The sequence below is a fragment of the Equus przewalskii genome, chromosome 32 (assembly GCF_037783145.1).
Source record: "Equus przewalskii isolate Varuska chromosome 32, EquPr2, whole genome shotgun sequence".
Classification (NCBI taxonomy): Eukaryota; Metazoa; Chordata; class Mammalia; order Perissodactyla; family Equidae; genus Equus; species Equus przewalskii.
The window spans coordinates 1,844,442-1,862,529 of record NC_091862.1 but is presented as its reverse complement, the minus strand read 5'-3'; the positions used below and the strand labels follow the sequence as shown (position 1 = coordinate 1,862,529).

Below are 18,088 nucleotides of genomic sequence, written 5' to 3'. Positions count from 1 at the left end.
TCAGGCCTCTGTTGGCAGGAGAAGGGCCATGGCTAACCCCATCACTGGCAAGAAAAAAGGAATTGGTTTAAGCTGATCTCTGTGGAGGCATGGATTTGGGGGTAATCCATCAAAATCAGTAACATTAGGGGATATCTCATGAGCTAGGGCCAGCTTCACCAGCCCTTATTTACCACTGGTTCTACTGTGAATGAGCAGCAATGTTATAGAAAGCCTTCTGCATTGCTATGTAAATACCCTCTGTTGCATAAATGCTATTTGCTCTCTGATGTTCTGAATAAGCAGTTCCAGGGAGAGACTTCATGGTTTTGACATAGATCTGGGTAGACAGTTCAGGGTTTTTTTTTCCTCAATCATCCTGTATATTTGCATTTTCTGGTGAGGAAAAATAATTTAAAAATCCAACAACAGTAAGAATCCATAAATATAAAATGCATTGTCATTATAAGCTAGCTCTCCCCTCTTCCTGTCACCTTCCTGTGAGATCATCAGAAAGCACAAATTTTGTCGTAGACTTGTGCCAAGGACAACAAACACGCACACCGTTTTGCACACTCGAGGCAGAGAGCATCTCCCTTCCAACACAGAAGCTCTAGTTGGGATGATCATCCAGGTAGAAATATGAGGTGGACCTCCTGGTTCACCTGCCTTTTTTGTGCCAAAATTGACATCTTGGCCACAGTGTCTAGCTCCCCTGTGGCCCGGAGCCCAGCACCTGTGTGAGCCACGCCATGTGTGGCAGAACAGGAGCTGGGAGGAGAGTGGCAAGTTCCAACCTGGCCACTCATTAGTAGTGGGGAGCTGGAATGGGCTGTCGGATTAAGCGTGGATCAGGCTGACTGCCAGCTACCACATTAGTGCCCAGAACGGAGAGATTTCTCTTTCACTTTCTTGACGGCTGATGAAGAAGACTCATCCGTCTGCCATCAGACTGCAGGCTGTTCTCACCCCGAATTAGGGCAGCACCCCCGTTCTCTGGCTGCAGAGCCCTCACTGGCCACATGCACATGGTCACATGAGCACGAAATCGCGTTTCTCCTTGGCAGACAGGCTGGTATCTGATGGGCAAGCGGACAGTCAAGAGACGTTCATTTTTTTCTTATACAAATAAGTTAAAATAAACTCTATTGAAAAGGATGGCTGTGGATATCAATACTGAATGCATTATTTTTTATTAGAGACTTCAAAGGCACTAACTTTATTTCTTGAAATTGCCATTCCTGAAAGTTACAGGCATCTCACAGTATTCTCTAAAAGGAGAACACTGCCATTTCAATGTACACTTTTATACCAGCATTGATGCTAGGATTTCAGCCCAAATTTGGAACCAAACCAGAATGACCATCCAGCGTGGCTAGCTTCCAGGTTGCTTCAAAGCTAAAAGATTCAGAATGGGGCATTAGAGACGACACGATGTTTATCACCCACGTGAAGGATAGAAGCGTTGACTCTTGAGTGTTTTGGGGGCTCCACACAGAGTTGCTGTTACTAGTTTAACTTTCTAACACTACAGCACAGCCCATGGCTGTCCTGAGGTATGCTCTCTGACATTCTCAGAAACAGGCTGCCCCTAAGAACGGAGGGGCGCTTTGATTTCTACTGGAAATTCCATCATTCGGTTCTACCTAATGGATCAGGAGCTGGGATGTTGGCTTGTCTCTCTACAGCTCACATTTCGGGGGTCATTGGCTGTGAAGGATGTCAGTTCCAACCTCGGTATCAATTCCAACCTATTCTAACTTTACGCACACTGACCTACAGGCTGAATTGAAGACTTTCAACTGTGAGAGTATGCCCAAGTTCTGCAAATTTAACACACACAGGAAAAAATGAGAGCTCAGAAATCCCTTAGTCAGCTGGCTTTGCTTACACATCTTTTGTGAATTTTTGGCTCCCATCTGCCTGTTGCAGTCACAGGTGGGGGAGGACACAGCCTGGTTGGGTAACGGGTCCCTTCGCCCTGTGTTCACATTCTTGTGACCATAGTTTCTCTGCTATCTGTACCGAACCCCACGATATTTCAAAAGAATATGAGTTAATGGCTTTTGTTTAAAACATGATAGCTTAAGTGTTTGTCGGAGTGTGTCAGACACTTCAATTTCAAAAACAGCATTTCAGAGAGACATATTAAGTTTGTGGGAGTGGGGTGTTAGGTTTTCTGGTATCAAAGAGGCTATTCAGGGCATGAGGGGCTGGAGGAGCCGTGGTTGCCTGGCTCGGTTACAGCCGGGCTAGACCCGTCCCTCAGGACTGGCTCCTGGCTCCCCGGGCGCCAGCGGGAGAACACTAAAAACTATCCCTTCGGGAAGAAATCTCATTTTCTTTTGTTTTCTCTGGTGGGAAAATAAGAAGTAATGAAAAATAAGATCTGAAATGGTCCCTATGAAATAAATATGATCTCGCATCCCTTTAGAGAGTAAAACAAGGAAACTAGGGTAGAAAGAAAGGAGGATGACTCAGCACATCTCTGTTCACTTCCTAAGAATCAACAGGCCTCTGGATCCAGAACGTTCCACCTGGAGCCCCCTCCCAGCTGGCTCCGATTTGTCATGCACATTTTCCAAGAATCTTTCCTGACCCCTCAGATTTAGCGTGAGGGGCTCTGGAGGCAGGTTCTGTTTACTTGTCAGTCTCCCACTAGACCAGGGTGGTGGGTCTGTGGTGCAGGTCTCCGCTGTGTCTCTGACACCTGGTGTCTGGACCAAAGGAACATTTACAAAGAGCTGTTGAAGGAATGTCCCACTGAGGACACTTACAGACTGTCCACCTGGGCCTGGATCTGAAACCCGTCAGGGAGAGAAATCTAGAATTCTCATCAATTCTAAGATCACGGACGTGCCTGCTCTCACAAGGGCGAAGTAACCAGCAGCCTCCGTGGTCACCTGCCTGCTCGGAGGTCGGGACCCCACCCCAATCAGGACTTTTCTGCAGTTTTCTGTTGACTCTATGTGGGGCCAGAAAGGAACATTTTCTTTCTTTTTAACACTGAGACAAACTTTTGTAGCTTCATGAATTATTGAGAATAGTTAGGCTGAGCAATATAGAAATTGAAAATTCTGGGGTTCTTTCTGAGACTTTGCCTTCTCTCCTGCGGGATCCATCGCGTGCCCATGTCCATCGCTCTCTCTTGCACGTGGGTTGCTTTTGAATTTCTTCTCCCCAAGCCCTTCCTCACTCTGAACCATATCAAGATCCTGTAACAGATGGAGGTGGGGGAGTGTTGGCCTTTGGCAGCCACTTTTCAAGGTTCGTTTGAGAAAATGCGTTGAGATGCAGAGTCTTGTGCAGTTTGCTTCTTCCCATTGACTGTGAAAAATAAGCTTCTTACGTTAAATTGTCACAGAGGTCACAAAAGGCCATAAGCCCCGAGTGCTGTAATGTGAGCACCAGATGCCATGGTGTGTAGGTATGTGCGGCGGGCTGAGCAAGTGCACCGTTGCGTGAGCGTGCGAGAAAACCGAAGAAAAGACCCATTTCGAAGTCTCAAACCAGCTGTTTTCTCTTTCCTTCCCCTCCTTGTAGGTATGAACAGCCGAAATGTGATAACACAGCCAGGGCCCACCCAACCAAAACGAGGGATTTGTACAAAGGCCGCCAGCTCCAAGGTGAGTAGGACAGAAGGCTATGGTTGGAAGGCGTCTACCACCACTTTAGGACTTCCTGAAGATTTAGGATTGGAAAGGATTTCTCCAGCCCTGTTCCCAGCGGGCTAGGGCAGTGTCCTTAGAGTGGCCGACTAGCAAAGGCTTTTGACTCCCCTTCCAGGGGCCTGAGTTCCACAGACTGGCAGGACCCCACAGATGGCACACACAGAGGGGACCTGTGCAGATTGGTTTCACTTGTGACCCACAAAGTTGGAAGAGCCAAGCCTAAGACTCAACATTTCAGAGAAGAAAACAATGTCTTCTGAAATGAGAATATACCGTGGTAGAACTTCTAAACCGAAAGGATCCCTTATTTCTTTTCCCTAGAGGAAAGCAGTACTTCCAATGTCATTTTCTGACGTTCCTTTTGCATTGAATCAACAGGTCGAGAAGCTGAAGTTGGGGTTTTGATAAAACATGAGTTCAATCTTTGTATCAAGTGAGTTTAATTGCAAAGAAATATTTGAAGTTAAACAGAGGCAGGGAGTTTAATATTATAATTGTTAAAAATATAGAGAGACGTTTCATGGATGTCCTCAAATTTGATGTCATCAAAAAGCTGATAAGTATTTATGATACACCAAAAATGATTACTTCTACAGTTAAACCTAAGGCTTTTTATGGAACCACCATGCTTCCATGAATTTGTGTGAGATTCAAAATGGCTCCATAAAGTGAGGACGATGAATGCGCAGACTCAGGCAGGCCAGGGTTCAGTAGCTCGGTTCATCTTATGAGATCAAGGAGTTTAAAGACAGAACTCTGACATTATGTGGTGAATTTGATGGCATCAGGAAGATGCTTCAAAGCTAGTTGTTATTTTGTTTCATTTTGATTCGTTTCTTCCTTTAAATGTCTCCAGATTCTGTATGTTTAATCAAAGCCTCAGAGACCATGAAAATCATTCTATAATGTTGTTAGTTTACAGCACATGTTTGATCTTGGTCTTTGACAAAGTCTGGACAAATTCCTGTTTAGAAAAATTTTGTGATTATTGCATTGTTTGTGCTATTTTGATAAAGAGGGTTTCAAATTCTGAAATGTAAAGATGTTTTACTGCTTATAAACAAAGGTAGAGAAGACCAGAATATCCACAGTATGTAAATTCTTCATGCATAAATTTCCATACCTATCCAACAACGTTGGAACAAAAGTACAGAGGAAGCCGAGATGGCAGAACATAGTCTAGGGGAAGCAAAACATACCTTTCTACCGGTCCTACGTGAAACAGCTCCATCCATTGCCCTTTGCTTGTTCTGAGAGATTCCTCTGAGGTCTCTAGCTATTTCCCAGCTCCATGTCTACCCAGAATCTTCCTTTTGAAGCAGATTCAAGGAATCCATCAGCAGCATTATTTTAATCACATTATGTTTCTCTATGTGAGTGGTCAACGTGCTTTATGTTTCATGAGTCAGGCTTCTTTCTGCATCTTGGGGGAAAGAGACAGAGAGAGACAAAGAAAAAGATGGAGATAGAGAGAGACAAAGAAAAAGATGGAGAGAGGGAGACAGAGAGAGATGGAGATAAAGAGGAAGATGGAGAGAGACATAGAAAGAGACAGAGATAGAGAGGGAGACAGACAGAAAGACAGAAGGAGAGAGAGAGACATCATGAAGGCACAAATACAAACACCTGTGCAAATTCTTAGTTAAGCACCTTTTGTATACATGATGTTTCATTCTTAAAAGGAGCTCAATGAGTAGCTGGATTGCTTGCTCCCTGATGTCTTCTAATTAGAAGGGCATTCGCCTTCTCCATTATCTGGTGTAATCTCTTGTAAACCTTGTCAAGTTTTAACATTGGTGGATAACATTTTTCCTAGCAGAAGCTAATGAATTTAACATGTGCCTGGTGCATGGAAAGCCCTCAATACACGTTTGCGGTGTTTAGCTGGTGTTAGTCGCATCACTTTAATGGTAGCCAGTCTATTCTTTGTCTCTAAGGGTCGAAGACTCTTAATTTTTTTTTGATAATACAAAATTCGTGAATGTCCCAGTATTTGCTCTGCATTGGTAAAAGGCACCACGACAAAAGGCAACTCCCCCTCTCTCCTCTTGGGGAAGGTGCACTTCGCACAAAGCTCTTTCTGTGGTGGAATCCAATACATTAAACATTAGACCAGGATTCTTGATTTAAAAACTGGAGTGGTCATTTATCTAGTGGGAACAGCTGATTGTCGACATGAAGAAATGTGAAATGACGTCATTGGTGGCTTGTGAGGGTGTCAGATGTGTCACTCAGAGAGAAGGTATGCCAGCACTTGAAGCTCAGAGAATTTCGGGGAGAGCATTGAGAAAAGGTGGACATCAGAGCTATGAAAACCACATCCATTCTGGGGAGACGAGAGGAGGAGAACAGTCACAAGGCTGTCACAACACAGACGCCATTTCCTCACCCACACCTTAAATGAAAACCAGAGACCTCAGGCACGCAAGCCATTCCATGCAAACTGTGTAAAGGTCAGCTTATTCTGCAATTGTAGATGTTTGGCAGGGCACTGTTCGTGACCACTTAATCATTTTGATTTTTTGGAGATAATTATCCTTATTAGGGAAAAACAACTAGGTCTTAAAATAACTCCAAGATAGAGGCTGTTCTTGGTAGAGAGGAGAAAATTTATTTCCAAAATAATACAGCAACAAGTTGGGGAGGCAATTGCTTCAAGTCGCATATAGGCTAATACATTTTCTTCTTAAAATGTACCGCTTTCATCTTAAGTCGCTTTTCTAAGTTTCATCCAGTAAGGGTCTTTTATTTTCTAAGTCAAGCTGGTAATAGTCTCACAAATAATTCACTTGTTTAGAGGGTTTGTTGACTGCCAAATACTTACTCACATCCTATGTAAGACAGTTAGCAGATTTTCGCCTCACACTGATGAACAGTAAATGAAACTTTACTCTGTGAAGGCCCGTATTTTACCAGATGGAGAGAAAGATCAGCATCTGGCTTAATGAGTCACTTACGGAGAACTGGGTAGTTCTTTTGGCTCTTGAAGTTTCTTTTATTCTGTACATTTCCTTGTCGGACTGTCATATCATCTTGAGAGAAGTAAAAAACTAGTGTGGCAGAAATTTTAAACAAAGACTTTCAACCGCGTCTCTCTCCTTCTATAAATTTGTCTCCCTTAATTTTGTCCTGGCATCTCTTAACTAAGGTGGTCTCTTAAAGTAATACGTCTACCTGGTACTCTCCAGCAGCACATCCCTCCTTCATGCCCCTGCATCCTCTGGTCTGCGCTGAAGGACTGCTTACAGCTGCCCGGTGGTTCTCTGTGGCCCAGTCTTGCTCATCTCCCTCGTCTCTTTGAACTGCTCCTTCTTCACCCTCCCAGCCCTCCCCACGCACCCTCAGGACTTGCCTTCCTGGGGATGATCTCGCTGGCTCCTGTCCATGGGACCCATGCCCACCCTTCATGTCCAAGTTGTCCTCTACGTGCCACTTGGTCTTCCTCTGAGGCGAGGCTGAGCCTTCCTGGATCCCCATCAGCGAGCACGGCACGGAGCGCACAGCAACGCACACAGCGTTGAAAGGGATTTGTGAGTAAGGACACTCGGCTGGGCTTCTTGTCCTCCTCTGTGCCTTTCAGATTGTCCTGGAATTTGGATGTCTGGAGTGATGTTGGTAGGGATAGACTTATCAAGTGGTGTTGCTGATTTTAAGGGCACATAGCCTGAGTCTTAAATAAGTGAGATTTCTGCTGTGGGGAGAGGATCACCTGACAAGTAGACAGAGTTCATCCTTCCTATCAGACCTCACATGCTTTCTGCTGAGTGAAAGAAGGAAGAGACAGCAAAGCTTCTGCTCCTCTCTTCTTGGTGGTGCCAGCAGCATCGCTGTGCGGACTCACAGACGGTGACATGGTACCTAGAAGGGCATGGCATGCCTACTTTAGAGAGGAGATGTGGGCAAAGAAAAAGCAAATTGAGATATGCCTGCATGGCACACGGAGGGTACGGGCTGGTGGGGGATCTCGTTAACCCCCGGCGTGGAGAAACCAGCTCTGGAGGGGGCTGACGAGGGAGAATTTTATTATGAGCGGAGTCAAAGTAAGTTACATTTATGGCTCAGCCTTTATGACTTCCTGTACCTTGTGCTATCAGATGATTTGTGCGTCTTATACTTGAATGCAACTTTTTGTCTTATTCTTGTTCTCCGATGCCATTTTGACTGAATCAGCAGTTAAACTCAGGCTTTCCCTCTCCACTGGCCTTCTGCTTCATTTTAATCTATGCTAATGGGGTGGTGACTTGTTTGAGTGGTCGCTTATTAATGATGGTGCAATGCAGTCAAACATCTGTAGGCATTCCGCGTGAAAAAACCCAAAGAGAGGAGGCTCAGAGCAACAGTTCTGCGAACAGTGAGTCCACAGGAGAAACCTTATTCCCTACTCCTCTCCTTTCTTTCCTCCGTCGGTTTGGGTGAAAATTCTGATGTCTTTCTGTGGCCTCGCCGTGTGGCTGTTGCAGCACTGACAGCAGCGTGAGGATGGCGAGTAGCTGAGGGATAAGCATCTTAGCTTCTCTGGTAAACCAGGGAATAGCCTCCTAAGTTTACTGCCTCATCTTGCCAACCAGAGCCATCAACTGACCCCCCAGGCCCCCTCAATTCTGGCACCAGGTCTGTGGAGTGACATTTATTTTTGTCAAAGATCCCCTGTCCGCAGCGACCCTGCAGCTCCATGAGGCTCACGGCAGTCAGACCCCTCCCTGGAAACCCCTCTGCGAGAGTGTGAAGTCACAACACAGAGCCTCATAAAGTCTAAGCCACAAAAATCTCTTTTCTTAGGGCCCCCGGAGACTGCAGGTATAACAGAATCTAGAATCTTTGGTTCAGTTGTAAACCCTAAAGGCACTCTTTGAATTTTTCAAGGAACATTTTAGCACCATTCTAAATTCTTTCAAAATTGATTATGATTTTCCGAGGCAGCGTAAAATGATCTTTACCTTGCCTTAAGCATAGCTTAAGACATTTCCCAAAAGGTAATTAGACCCTGAACCCAAGTGCCTGTGCCAAGTGTTGCATGACACTTAAAGATTCTGCTATTTATCTTTTCTCCAAAGCGGACTCCACAGCCTCTGAGGGTCTTTCAAGGACAATATGAGATGTCAATAGTTCACCCATTAAAAATGTCAACTTCTAGGGCCAGCCCTGGTGGCCTAATGGTTAAGTTTGGTGTGCTCCGCTTCAGTGGCCCTGGTTCGATTCCCAGGTGTGGAGCTACAGGACTTATCTGTCGGTGGCCATGCTGTGGCAGTGGCTCACATACAAAATAGAGGAAGATTGGCAACAGATGTTACGTCAGGGCAAGTCTTCCTCAGCCAAAAAAAAGGTCAACTTCTATGATTTCTGCATCAGATCAAATTCTTAATTCACAGACATCTGTCTGCTAAATTTCTGCTGAGCCAGGAACAGTCTTATGTTTTAGACATGACATGTCATCCTCTGCTCCTGAGGACTCTGCTGGCTCAGGGACACTGCACGTGCTCTGTGTCACAGGGGCCTCACCTTTCCAGGCTGCCTGCTGTCAGCCTACCCTCAGAGGCGCTTCCTGGTACCTGTGTCCTGTAAGGCTGGGCCTGGACAAAGCCATGTGGGGATGGGACAGGTGTGCCGTGCGTGAGAGAGGATTTTAGAAACACAGTGTTTTGCTTGTAAGAGCTGTGTGATGACATTATAGCTGAAGGACATTGCTCGTTAACTCAAAGTTGGGGTCTGGATTTTTGGATGTGGAGGGGACCTTTGTGAATAGCAATGGCTGAGAGAGAGAGCTGAGCTACATTATTTTCTTTTTTTGACCAGGGAGCTTGATGATTGAATATGAAATTAAGTTTTTAGATGAATATGATGACTACCCCTTTAGAAGGAAGTTGCATTTTGTAGAAAGCATGCCAAAGAAATGGACCATTAAATTCAGTTTTATTGAGGAAAGGATGCCATATATAAAAACTCGGTTAAAACCACATGTGTAATTTCCATCTTCATAAGACAGGAACCCCAGGGTGAGGGGAGCCGAGGCCTCTGGAGTAGAGAGGTTGAGAGGACGTGATATTCAAGAAACAGTGTCTGCAGGGACATCCCGAGATGCTGGTTCCATCTCACAGATGTGTGACAGGGAATTGCTCACAAGAAACTGGAAAAAGCCTGAGCAGACGCAAGGGGCTGTGTTAAATGAACCCTTTATTTAGTACTTGCTTGTTTCTTAAAAAAAAATTCGCTGGGATGCTAAGATGTTGCAGAAGGCACGTAAAAAGCAAGATCTAAGAAATAATGATTGTCCTACACTTGGCAGAAGCCTTGGTGAGATTTTTACTGGAATATTTGGTTCAGTTGGTAGTTTTTATCCATTTTTAAGAGGATGAGGAGAAATTGGACAGGGCTTGGGGGAAAACTGTGGGAATCACTCACTCGCAATAAAATAAGAACAAATAAAGACAAGTATGCAAATCAAAGCCTTTTTTAATATGCAAAGGAAAGAATAACAAAGGTCAAATGAAAAAATTAAAGTTACTCACAAGAAAGTGTTGGGCTCTATTTCCATATATTAATATTTTGACAACTGAATGAAAAGAATGAACGTTAAGGCGATTTCTTGACTGATGTGGCTGAATATAGAGAAAAGCTTTCTTATGAGTCAGCATGTATCTACAAAGGGACTGAGAGACCTGAATTCATGAAAATCTTCAGTATTAGATAAAAATGTAGTTTGGAAGAGGAAGGAAAGTGGAGTGACCGTTTCTTTCATATCCTTTCAAATGAGCATTTATTTATGATTCTAACTGATTAGAAGCCATTTCCCCTCTTGTCCCCATCCCCGCCAACTACATGCACAAGTCCTCTTTGCTTTCAGCTTGGAATTCTCTCTCGTCCTGCCAGCTGAACTCAGCTCCCTCAGTCGAGTTTCCAAATAGACCGTAGGCGTGTTCTATCCCATCCACGCCCACGGCAGAAGCATCTCGAAAACACAGCTGTCATGTGTTGCTCTTGCTCACGATGGTCCCTTGCTGCCAGATTAGGTCAAAGCTGTGTGTTCTGGTGGACAAGGACCATCGCAGCCAGCCCCACTCTTTCCCTCTTCTTGCCACCATGAAACCCCTATCCCAGCCTTATCAAATGATCTGTTCCAAAAAGGAGGTGCGTGGGCCCAAAAGTCTGTGAGTGGCATAGTGAGGGAACATTTTTCACTCCATCACACAAGGCTGAAGGTGTTCACTTGGGAGCCACCCTCTCAAGGATCGCCAGATGAACGGGGCCCACCCAGAGATACAGTAATCTGAGACTTGGGTACAATTAATCCAGTCATTTATTTCTTATCCCAGAAAATGGACAGCTTTCACCACTCTGGTTGGTTCTAATGTAAATACTCATGAAAGTATTTTCTTGGCAGTGGGCTGGGCAGTCACACAGGGCCCTGAGCTCAGAAGGGCCCTGCACATGGTTTAAGGGTCTGCTATCACCATCATGAGCTTCTTCCTAATTTTTGAATGAGAGGCCCCACATTTTCAGCTTTGCACTGGGTCTTACAGATGAGCTCGTCGTGATTAGCAGTAATGAATTCTTGCACTTCCTCTGGCATCTGATGGTGAAGAATCCACTGTGGTGACTTTAGAGACAAACAGGAATGGTCTACAGGGAAGCAGAAGTGGGGTTGTGAATGACGGATCAAGGGCTGGGAAAGACCTCAAGAAAAGTGTGAGAGGAGATGTGGAAGTGGAAAATACATGATGTATTTAAGGGACATTGACTAGACAGCCCAACTGGATCAGGATTATGCTGTCATTTACTTTGGGAAACCGAGGGCCCTCACCGCAGTGGGCCCACAAGGATTGTGCGTGATGAAGATAACAGTGGAAGGACACTGAGTGTCTACATTCGCACAACTACACAAGGTGTGAACTAGGATTAGTGAAATAAGATTGTGTTGACAAATAGTTTAAAAAAGATAGCTTAGCTTTTTTTTTTAAGTTTTTAAAATTCACAGGTTCTCATTTGAATTTTTATTTCCTGATGTGGTAGTATGACAAATATCTTAATCTCAAAATAGTCTCAGATTTTCTGAAATAGCAGAGAACCAAGTGTTAGGTGAATATGTTACCTGACACACAACGATGTACAAGAAAGCTTAGAGAGCGGGGTTCGTGGCAAGCACGACCGCCTCCAGCATTGCATTCCCTGGAGTTATTCTAGAAGAAAGCTGACTTGCATTGGTTTTGTTGTTCCCTTTAAAGCCAGATTTTTTCAATCTGAAGGGCTAATTTAAAAAATTTCTCTACAATAACAGAGAGTGATATTAATTAGGTTAGCCTAGTAAAATCTAGGACAGTCTGGCCTCTGTTACTTTGAAAGTTAAGATTACGCAGAAGAGAGACGGACTGAAGTTTAAATCTATATTAATCACGAAGAAACTAATAATAGTGTGAGCAATAGTTCAGGGACAGCGTAAGGAACTTAGGAGGACACACTGTTCTCAAACACCATTAGGTATGTTAAAGTTGTTGTTAAACCATGGCTATTCCATGACAGGTAACTCCTATCTCTTTATGAAAGCAGTTTGTCTCACATAAAATAAAAATAACTTTAAAAGCCTCCCAAGTAGGGCATAAACTTGAAAATAACGAGTTTGCTTTTCACTGGCCTACAACTCACTTTTATTCCTTAGGCTGTCTCATCGCTAATCTGAACTTGTCGTGATACTCCCATAACAAATTAAAGTGCTCCTACGATACGAGACTCATTTATAGAAGTTATTTTAGTCCGTGACAAAGGTGTAGTAATCTTCCAGAGCCAGGAGTCTAAAGGTCCCTGTGTCTCAGGGCCAGTCCCGCCTGGAGTCAAGGTCTTCCTCAGTTGTGCGTCCACTGTGGAACTCAGCAGCTGCCATCATTGGAAAGTTCTTTATGTCATAGCTGCAGCTGTAATGTGCATTTTCTACGTCTTTGGGCCTTCCCTCGTAAATACCAACCATGGGTGCTGTTTTCCCACAATCTTTTCTTAAGGGCACTCTAGAATCCCTGTCATCGGTCTTGCTTCTCAGAAAGGCTGTGAGCTCCGAGAATGGGGGTTAGAGTGGTCAGTCTTCCAATCCCCAGGGCCGGTCAGGCCTGAAACAGAGCGTAGTTCATGCTTGCGGTCTTTGCTTGGGTCTCGCCTCTGCACCAATGCAGAACTCAGACACCGTTAACTGTCTTTAGCTGTCTTTCTTCCCGTCGTTTACTGCGTCATTTTTATTGTTCTCACTTGTCCTCTTGATTCTTCTGTTTTTAAACCCAGAACCCAAAATGCGCCACACTGACCTGTTTTATCTTCCTGTTGTAGTTAAAGAGTTCCTTTCTTTTTTCATTTTGTGAGCAGATATTTGTTGCGTGCCCTTTGTGCAGACGGCCTGATGCTGGATGCTTGGGGGTCTGCGGCTCCTACTCTCTGGGGGTGAAGATTGCTATTTTATGACTCCAGGATTGATGCTCTTAAACAAGAAAGCCACATTGTAAGCAATTAGAAAAATTAGAGAAATGGAGACTAGGGCATAATAAAAATTTTCCTTTATATCTGAAAATGTCATGGTATCATTCTTAAAAGCTCTTTTCCAGATTTTGTGCTAGTGTCAGGAATATTTCACCCGTGCCCCAGATAGCGCTATTTGAGTCAGGACTCTCTTGGCAGCGTGTAGTAACGCCAACACTGGGCAGTGCCGGAGTGGGAGTGAGAAATCCCTTCTCCAGCAGAAATTCCAAAGGGGATTGAGACAGGCAACATCCAATTATCCAAGTTGGATATTGGCCAGAGCACTGGGGTTATTACTTTTAGAGCAGAGGCAGGACTAATGAAAATGGTACAGCTGATAGCAGAAATTGAGTTATATTCTTCCTGATAACTTAATTCTTTAAGCATTTAATTGGACACACCAAGACCACAGAGCTCAAACACATAAACTGTGTGTCAGGCTCCACGGACACTCCCAGATGACCAGTGGTGGTAGGAAACTTTTCAAAACTTGGTTGGTAATGAATAACAGCCGGCCACGGAAACTTCTAGAAGGTTTTCCCTGACAGGATGATTTAATTCTTTTTGTAGGTCTCTTCTGACTTGTCAAATCAAGAACAATTTTTCAGAAAAATCAATGGTTTCTCCCTCGGACAGCAAAAGATAAATTGACTGCTGTCTCGCTTTTAATTAACTTACAGAAATTCCTGAGATAAATTGTTCAAGAGTGATTTTCAGCAGACTACTTCTAGGGTTTCGAGTTCTCATCCCGTTTATCCATTTTTTCTCCGTGCCTCTGTTTGTTAAATTCATTGATGTTGGTAAATCATGCAATGCCCTTATTTCCAGAGGAGAATGTGAGGCAGATCGCTCTGTTCAAAGTCAGACATTTCAGAATCTGCCTGATTGATGCAGAATGGTATTATCATCAGAGATTTCTTAAATTCAGCAAGCCTTAGATTTCTGATTTTTTAAACTGTCCTGAGAAACATGCATCGTCTGTCATGAAATAGCAATTTTGGGAGCACCCTTTGATATGCTGTAAAAAGTGTAGTCGAAGTCAATGTTTTATTTAACACTTTATACTGTTAAATAATAACCCATTCACTACCTTACACAGGGGTAAAATCATTTATTTAAATGCAACAGAATAGGAATTTTGTCTTTGTAATTTCTCTAATGGAGAAATATTTTTGAAGCAAAGAAAGGGACAAAATCAGTAACAGAAAGACAAAGAGATGCCTGTGCATACCCAATTCCTTGTAACCCTCCCCTTTTCTCTGGCCACATGTCATTTGTTGACCTCACTCTTTATAGTTGAGTGAACCAACTCTTCTTGCACATTCTATTTTCCCAGAATGCACCAGCCCTAGAGTCTGCTTCTGCATGATTTCTGATTGACCACTTAACATCTGACTCAACAGAGATGGGGAGGTTGCCCTGTCTCAAGGGAGCCACCAAGCAGTAGAGCTATGGCTGCTATCCTTGTCTTCTCATCGTTAATAAAGAGGCCTTTCTACTGTGACATAGTTTCTTCCGTCAGCACCTCTGCAGAAAGTCTCTTTCTCGAATGAGAAACTGAGAGACAAAATGCTTCACCGAGGAAGCAGATTTGCTTTTGTACCCTGGTGCATGTAGTCCATAGGAAAGAAAAGTCAAGGCTGTAAAAGGCCATTACTCTAAGCTTGTGACACTGCTCCCTTCAGATCTGAGGACAGGACAAGCTGGAGAAAGCAGGATCTATTCAGCTTGTGCACACAATTGAGCTTCCTGGCAGCCAGCCTGCACAAATGCTACAAAGAGCGATCTTTTTTGGAATCCTCTCTCTATAGAGAAGGTTTTAATTTTCATAGCTCATCTATCTGGACAATGACTTAGGTCCATTTTTACATAAATGCATATGGATGAAATGATGCCTTTAATTATCTCCCGGCTCTACCATCCAGGCCATTTCTATAGAAATTCTTTAAATATACGAAGCCAAAGAAGCTAGTAGAGATTCCTGAAGCCAGCTGAGGTCACTGAGCAATTCTGTCAAGGGAGAAAAACAGGCTGGAGGTTTGGCAGGATTCAAACCATGTCCTGTTAAGGAATGTGGACCGTACTCTGCAGGAGTTTTGTCTGGCCAGTGGATAATTAATTTTTTATTAAAAAAAATCACTGATGGGGTTATGGGTAATGAGTCAGAGATGCCCAAGACAAAACAGAAGAGTACCAGCTACCCCAACAGCATTCCTATCCGCGAATATTTATGGAGAACTTAGAACGTATCAGTCTAGAAACTTTACATTTACTAATCCACTTAATCTTCACAACAACCCAGTGAGGAAGTGTTATTCTATCTGGGTTTATAGATGAGTATGTTGACATGAAATATACCAAGTCTATATAAGTGAAGTGCCACCACGTGGTATAGTAAGCTATCTACATCACATTGAATCAGAGTTACACATGAATGCATACATATTTCCGTATATCTTGCTAGAAGAAAATCCTTTATAGTGTGGCACTCATTATGAGGTGGGCTATACTGTGATTTATTGCTAAAAGAACCAGAAGAAAATTGTTATAAAGTTGTTGTCCCATGGCATGGAACACACACACACCATCACAAACACCATCCACGTCCAAGATGAATGAGGCTCAATTCACCAAAATTAAGACAATCAAGTTGAATCTTTCTCCACTTCTCTGTGTTCCTTAAATGCTGTGAAGCGGTGCCCTCACTTTTCCTCCCAGGGGTTCCTGCTTAGGGTTTGCTCCTAGAGGCAGCGAGACCCTTGGGGGTACCAGGCCATGGAAGGATGCCAAGAGTTCCTGGGTGAACCGGCTCCAGCGTTTGGAATGGAGTGCAAGATGAGTACACATTTGGAAGGATGAAACTGGAAACTGATACTCCAGGAGGCCTAACTTCCCTTATGCCATTTGGATGTCCAACCTAACAGAGAAAGTAACTCAGGATTATGGAACAGAAGAGCTGGACGCCAGCCCCGGGAGCAGCCAGTCCAACTCTGCCCTGAGTGGGTGTGGACTCTGATCAGATCGGGGCAGGTCGGATGGCTTGCATAAGACCACACAGCCGATGTGGGGCACATCCTGGACTAACAGTCAGTCCTATACTCATCCCAGTGTTCTTGGGCTTCCAATTTCTTTTTCTCTTGGCGTTGGTTTTTGGTGTTTTCATATTCCACACTATTTCTTCTTTGCTTATTAAATAGCCTGGGCTCACATCTAGGTAGCAAATAGCTAGCCATGAGTTTTCCATTAGGTTTTGTGCATGATCTCCTGGAAAGTTTAATTTTTCTTTTGACTCTGCGAGGATGTCTACACAGCAAAAGCAGGTCAAGAAGGCTGAGTCCTCCATGACCTCTGGGGTCCAGGCAAATGAATATGACTTGAGCGTATCCACACCTCAAAGCCACTCCTGCTGCCTCTCCGAGCGCAGAGCATCAGCTGCAGTCCTGCTCCGTCAGGAAAGCCAGCTGTGGGCCCCGAGAAAACAAACAAATGGGCTCTGTGTTTTCTCACCACTAGAGGCAGGGAGCCCTCAGGGAGGAAGTGCAATCTGTGTTTACGCTTGTAATAGCCTGTCACACACCTTCTTGGAAGCTGGCGTGAAGACATTGATCTGGCTCTCATTTTCTGCAGTAATTGTTAAGATAAGCGCTGCCTTACTAAGAAAACCCCAAATCAACAATCTGTGATTGTGGTAATTGGAGAAATCGCTCAGCCGCCCCCGGAGGACAAGGTAGGAGTGTATGAAACGTCATGACAAGTCTCGATGCTTTAAAGAGGCGAATTCCTTACACTAGTCGGGAAAAAAAAAAATCTAAATTCTAAAGGAGACAATTCGGCTTAAGCATAGACTATCCTGGCCTGTTGTCAGTTCAGTCCAGGCTGTCTTACTCCTTGACAACTCCACAGTATGTGGCTCACGCCCCTCTTCTACTTGGGCTCACCGGCTTGTGCCAGACTCGCCATTTCCGCCTCGGGTGTGGACGTGAAGCCACTGTGGCTTGGGGTGCGAGGAAAGGAGTCAGGAAAATCTCAATTTTTATGCTAGCCTCAGCGTTTTTCCTCTTTAGAAATAATTGGCCATGTGTGCAAGATTTCTGCAGGCAGAGCTCAGATTACTTGAGGCAGACCAGAGAAGTCTGGGGTACAGCTGCATTTTTATATAAGTTCTATTAAAGAATTAGAATAGACACAGTTAATGGGAGAACTGAGCCATAACATTTCCACAAACATGCCTGTGGCCGCTTGGGTTTCGTCTTTGCTGGCTGCAGCATTCTGCTACGATCTACATCATTTGGGGCCATAAAAGGCAATGGTCGCTACTCTCTAATTTTCGCCCAAAAAGAAGGGCTATAGGTCAATCATTCTAAAAGTAAAAGTTATCATTTACTGGCATATAGTTAGCAAACTTGCATGGCAACTTCTCTCATTCTGTTACCTAAGCATGTGTTTCACAACTTATTTATCTTGGAGGGTCCTCCAGGAAGCCCCACCATGCAGAATCAGGGGTCTTTACCAGGATTTCAGGTAGTGGCTGAAGGAGATCCGTTGGGCCACAGCTGCTTAGAAACTCTTTTAGGCTGGAACTGTGGTTACAGAAACACACAACCTTGATTGCTCAGTTCTCTGTGTGCTTGAGTGGACCCCAAACTGCTTCTCGAGGAGACCCTTGGCCTGTCACCTCTGAGAAAGGGACATTCTTGTATCGGGTGTGTGTTATGGTTAGGCTTCTTAATTGATATGATTCTCAAGGCATGTGGCTCCTCATTTAACCAATTTCACAGAAGAGTAGCTCTCCAGGCCCCCAATGTCTTGGAAGAACTCAATATTTATCAAAATCTGAGAAAAACATAGAAAATGTACATGAAAGAAATATATGCTATTCTTCAGCTTCTTGCATGTTAACTTTGGGATACCAATATGTTTACTTGGTCTAAATGACACAGACTTAG

The 18,088-nt window shown here is 44.0% G+C and overlaps 1 protein-coding gene across 4 annotated transcripts in view; it reads left to right on the top strand.

Moving 5' to 3' along the window:
* The window catches only part of SMOC2 (SPARC related modular calcium binding 2), a 172,582-nt gene that overhangs the window by 121,243 nt on the left and 33,251 nt on the right, over positions 1-18,088 (top strand). For all 4 annotated transcript variants that reach the window (XM_008513310.2, XM_008513478.2, XM_008513548.2 and 1 more), the window contains exon 9: positions 3,523-3,605. In XM_008513310.2, the coding sequence (XP_008511532.2) occupies positions 3,523-3,605 (83 nt within the window). The remainder of the gene's footprint in view (positions 1-3,522; positions 3,606-18,088) is intronic.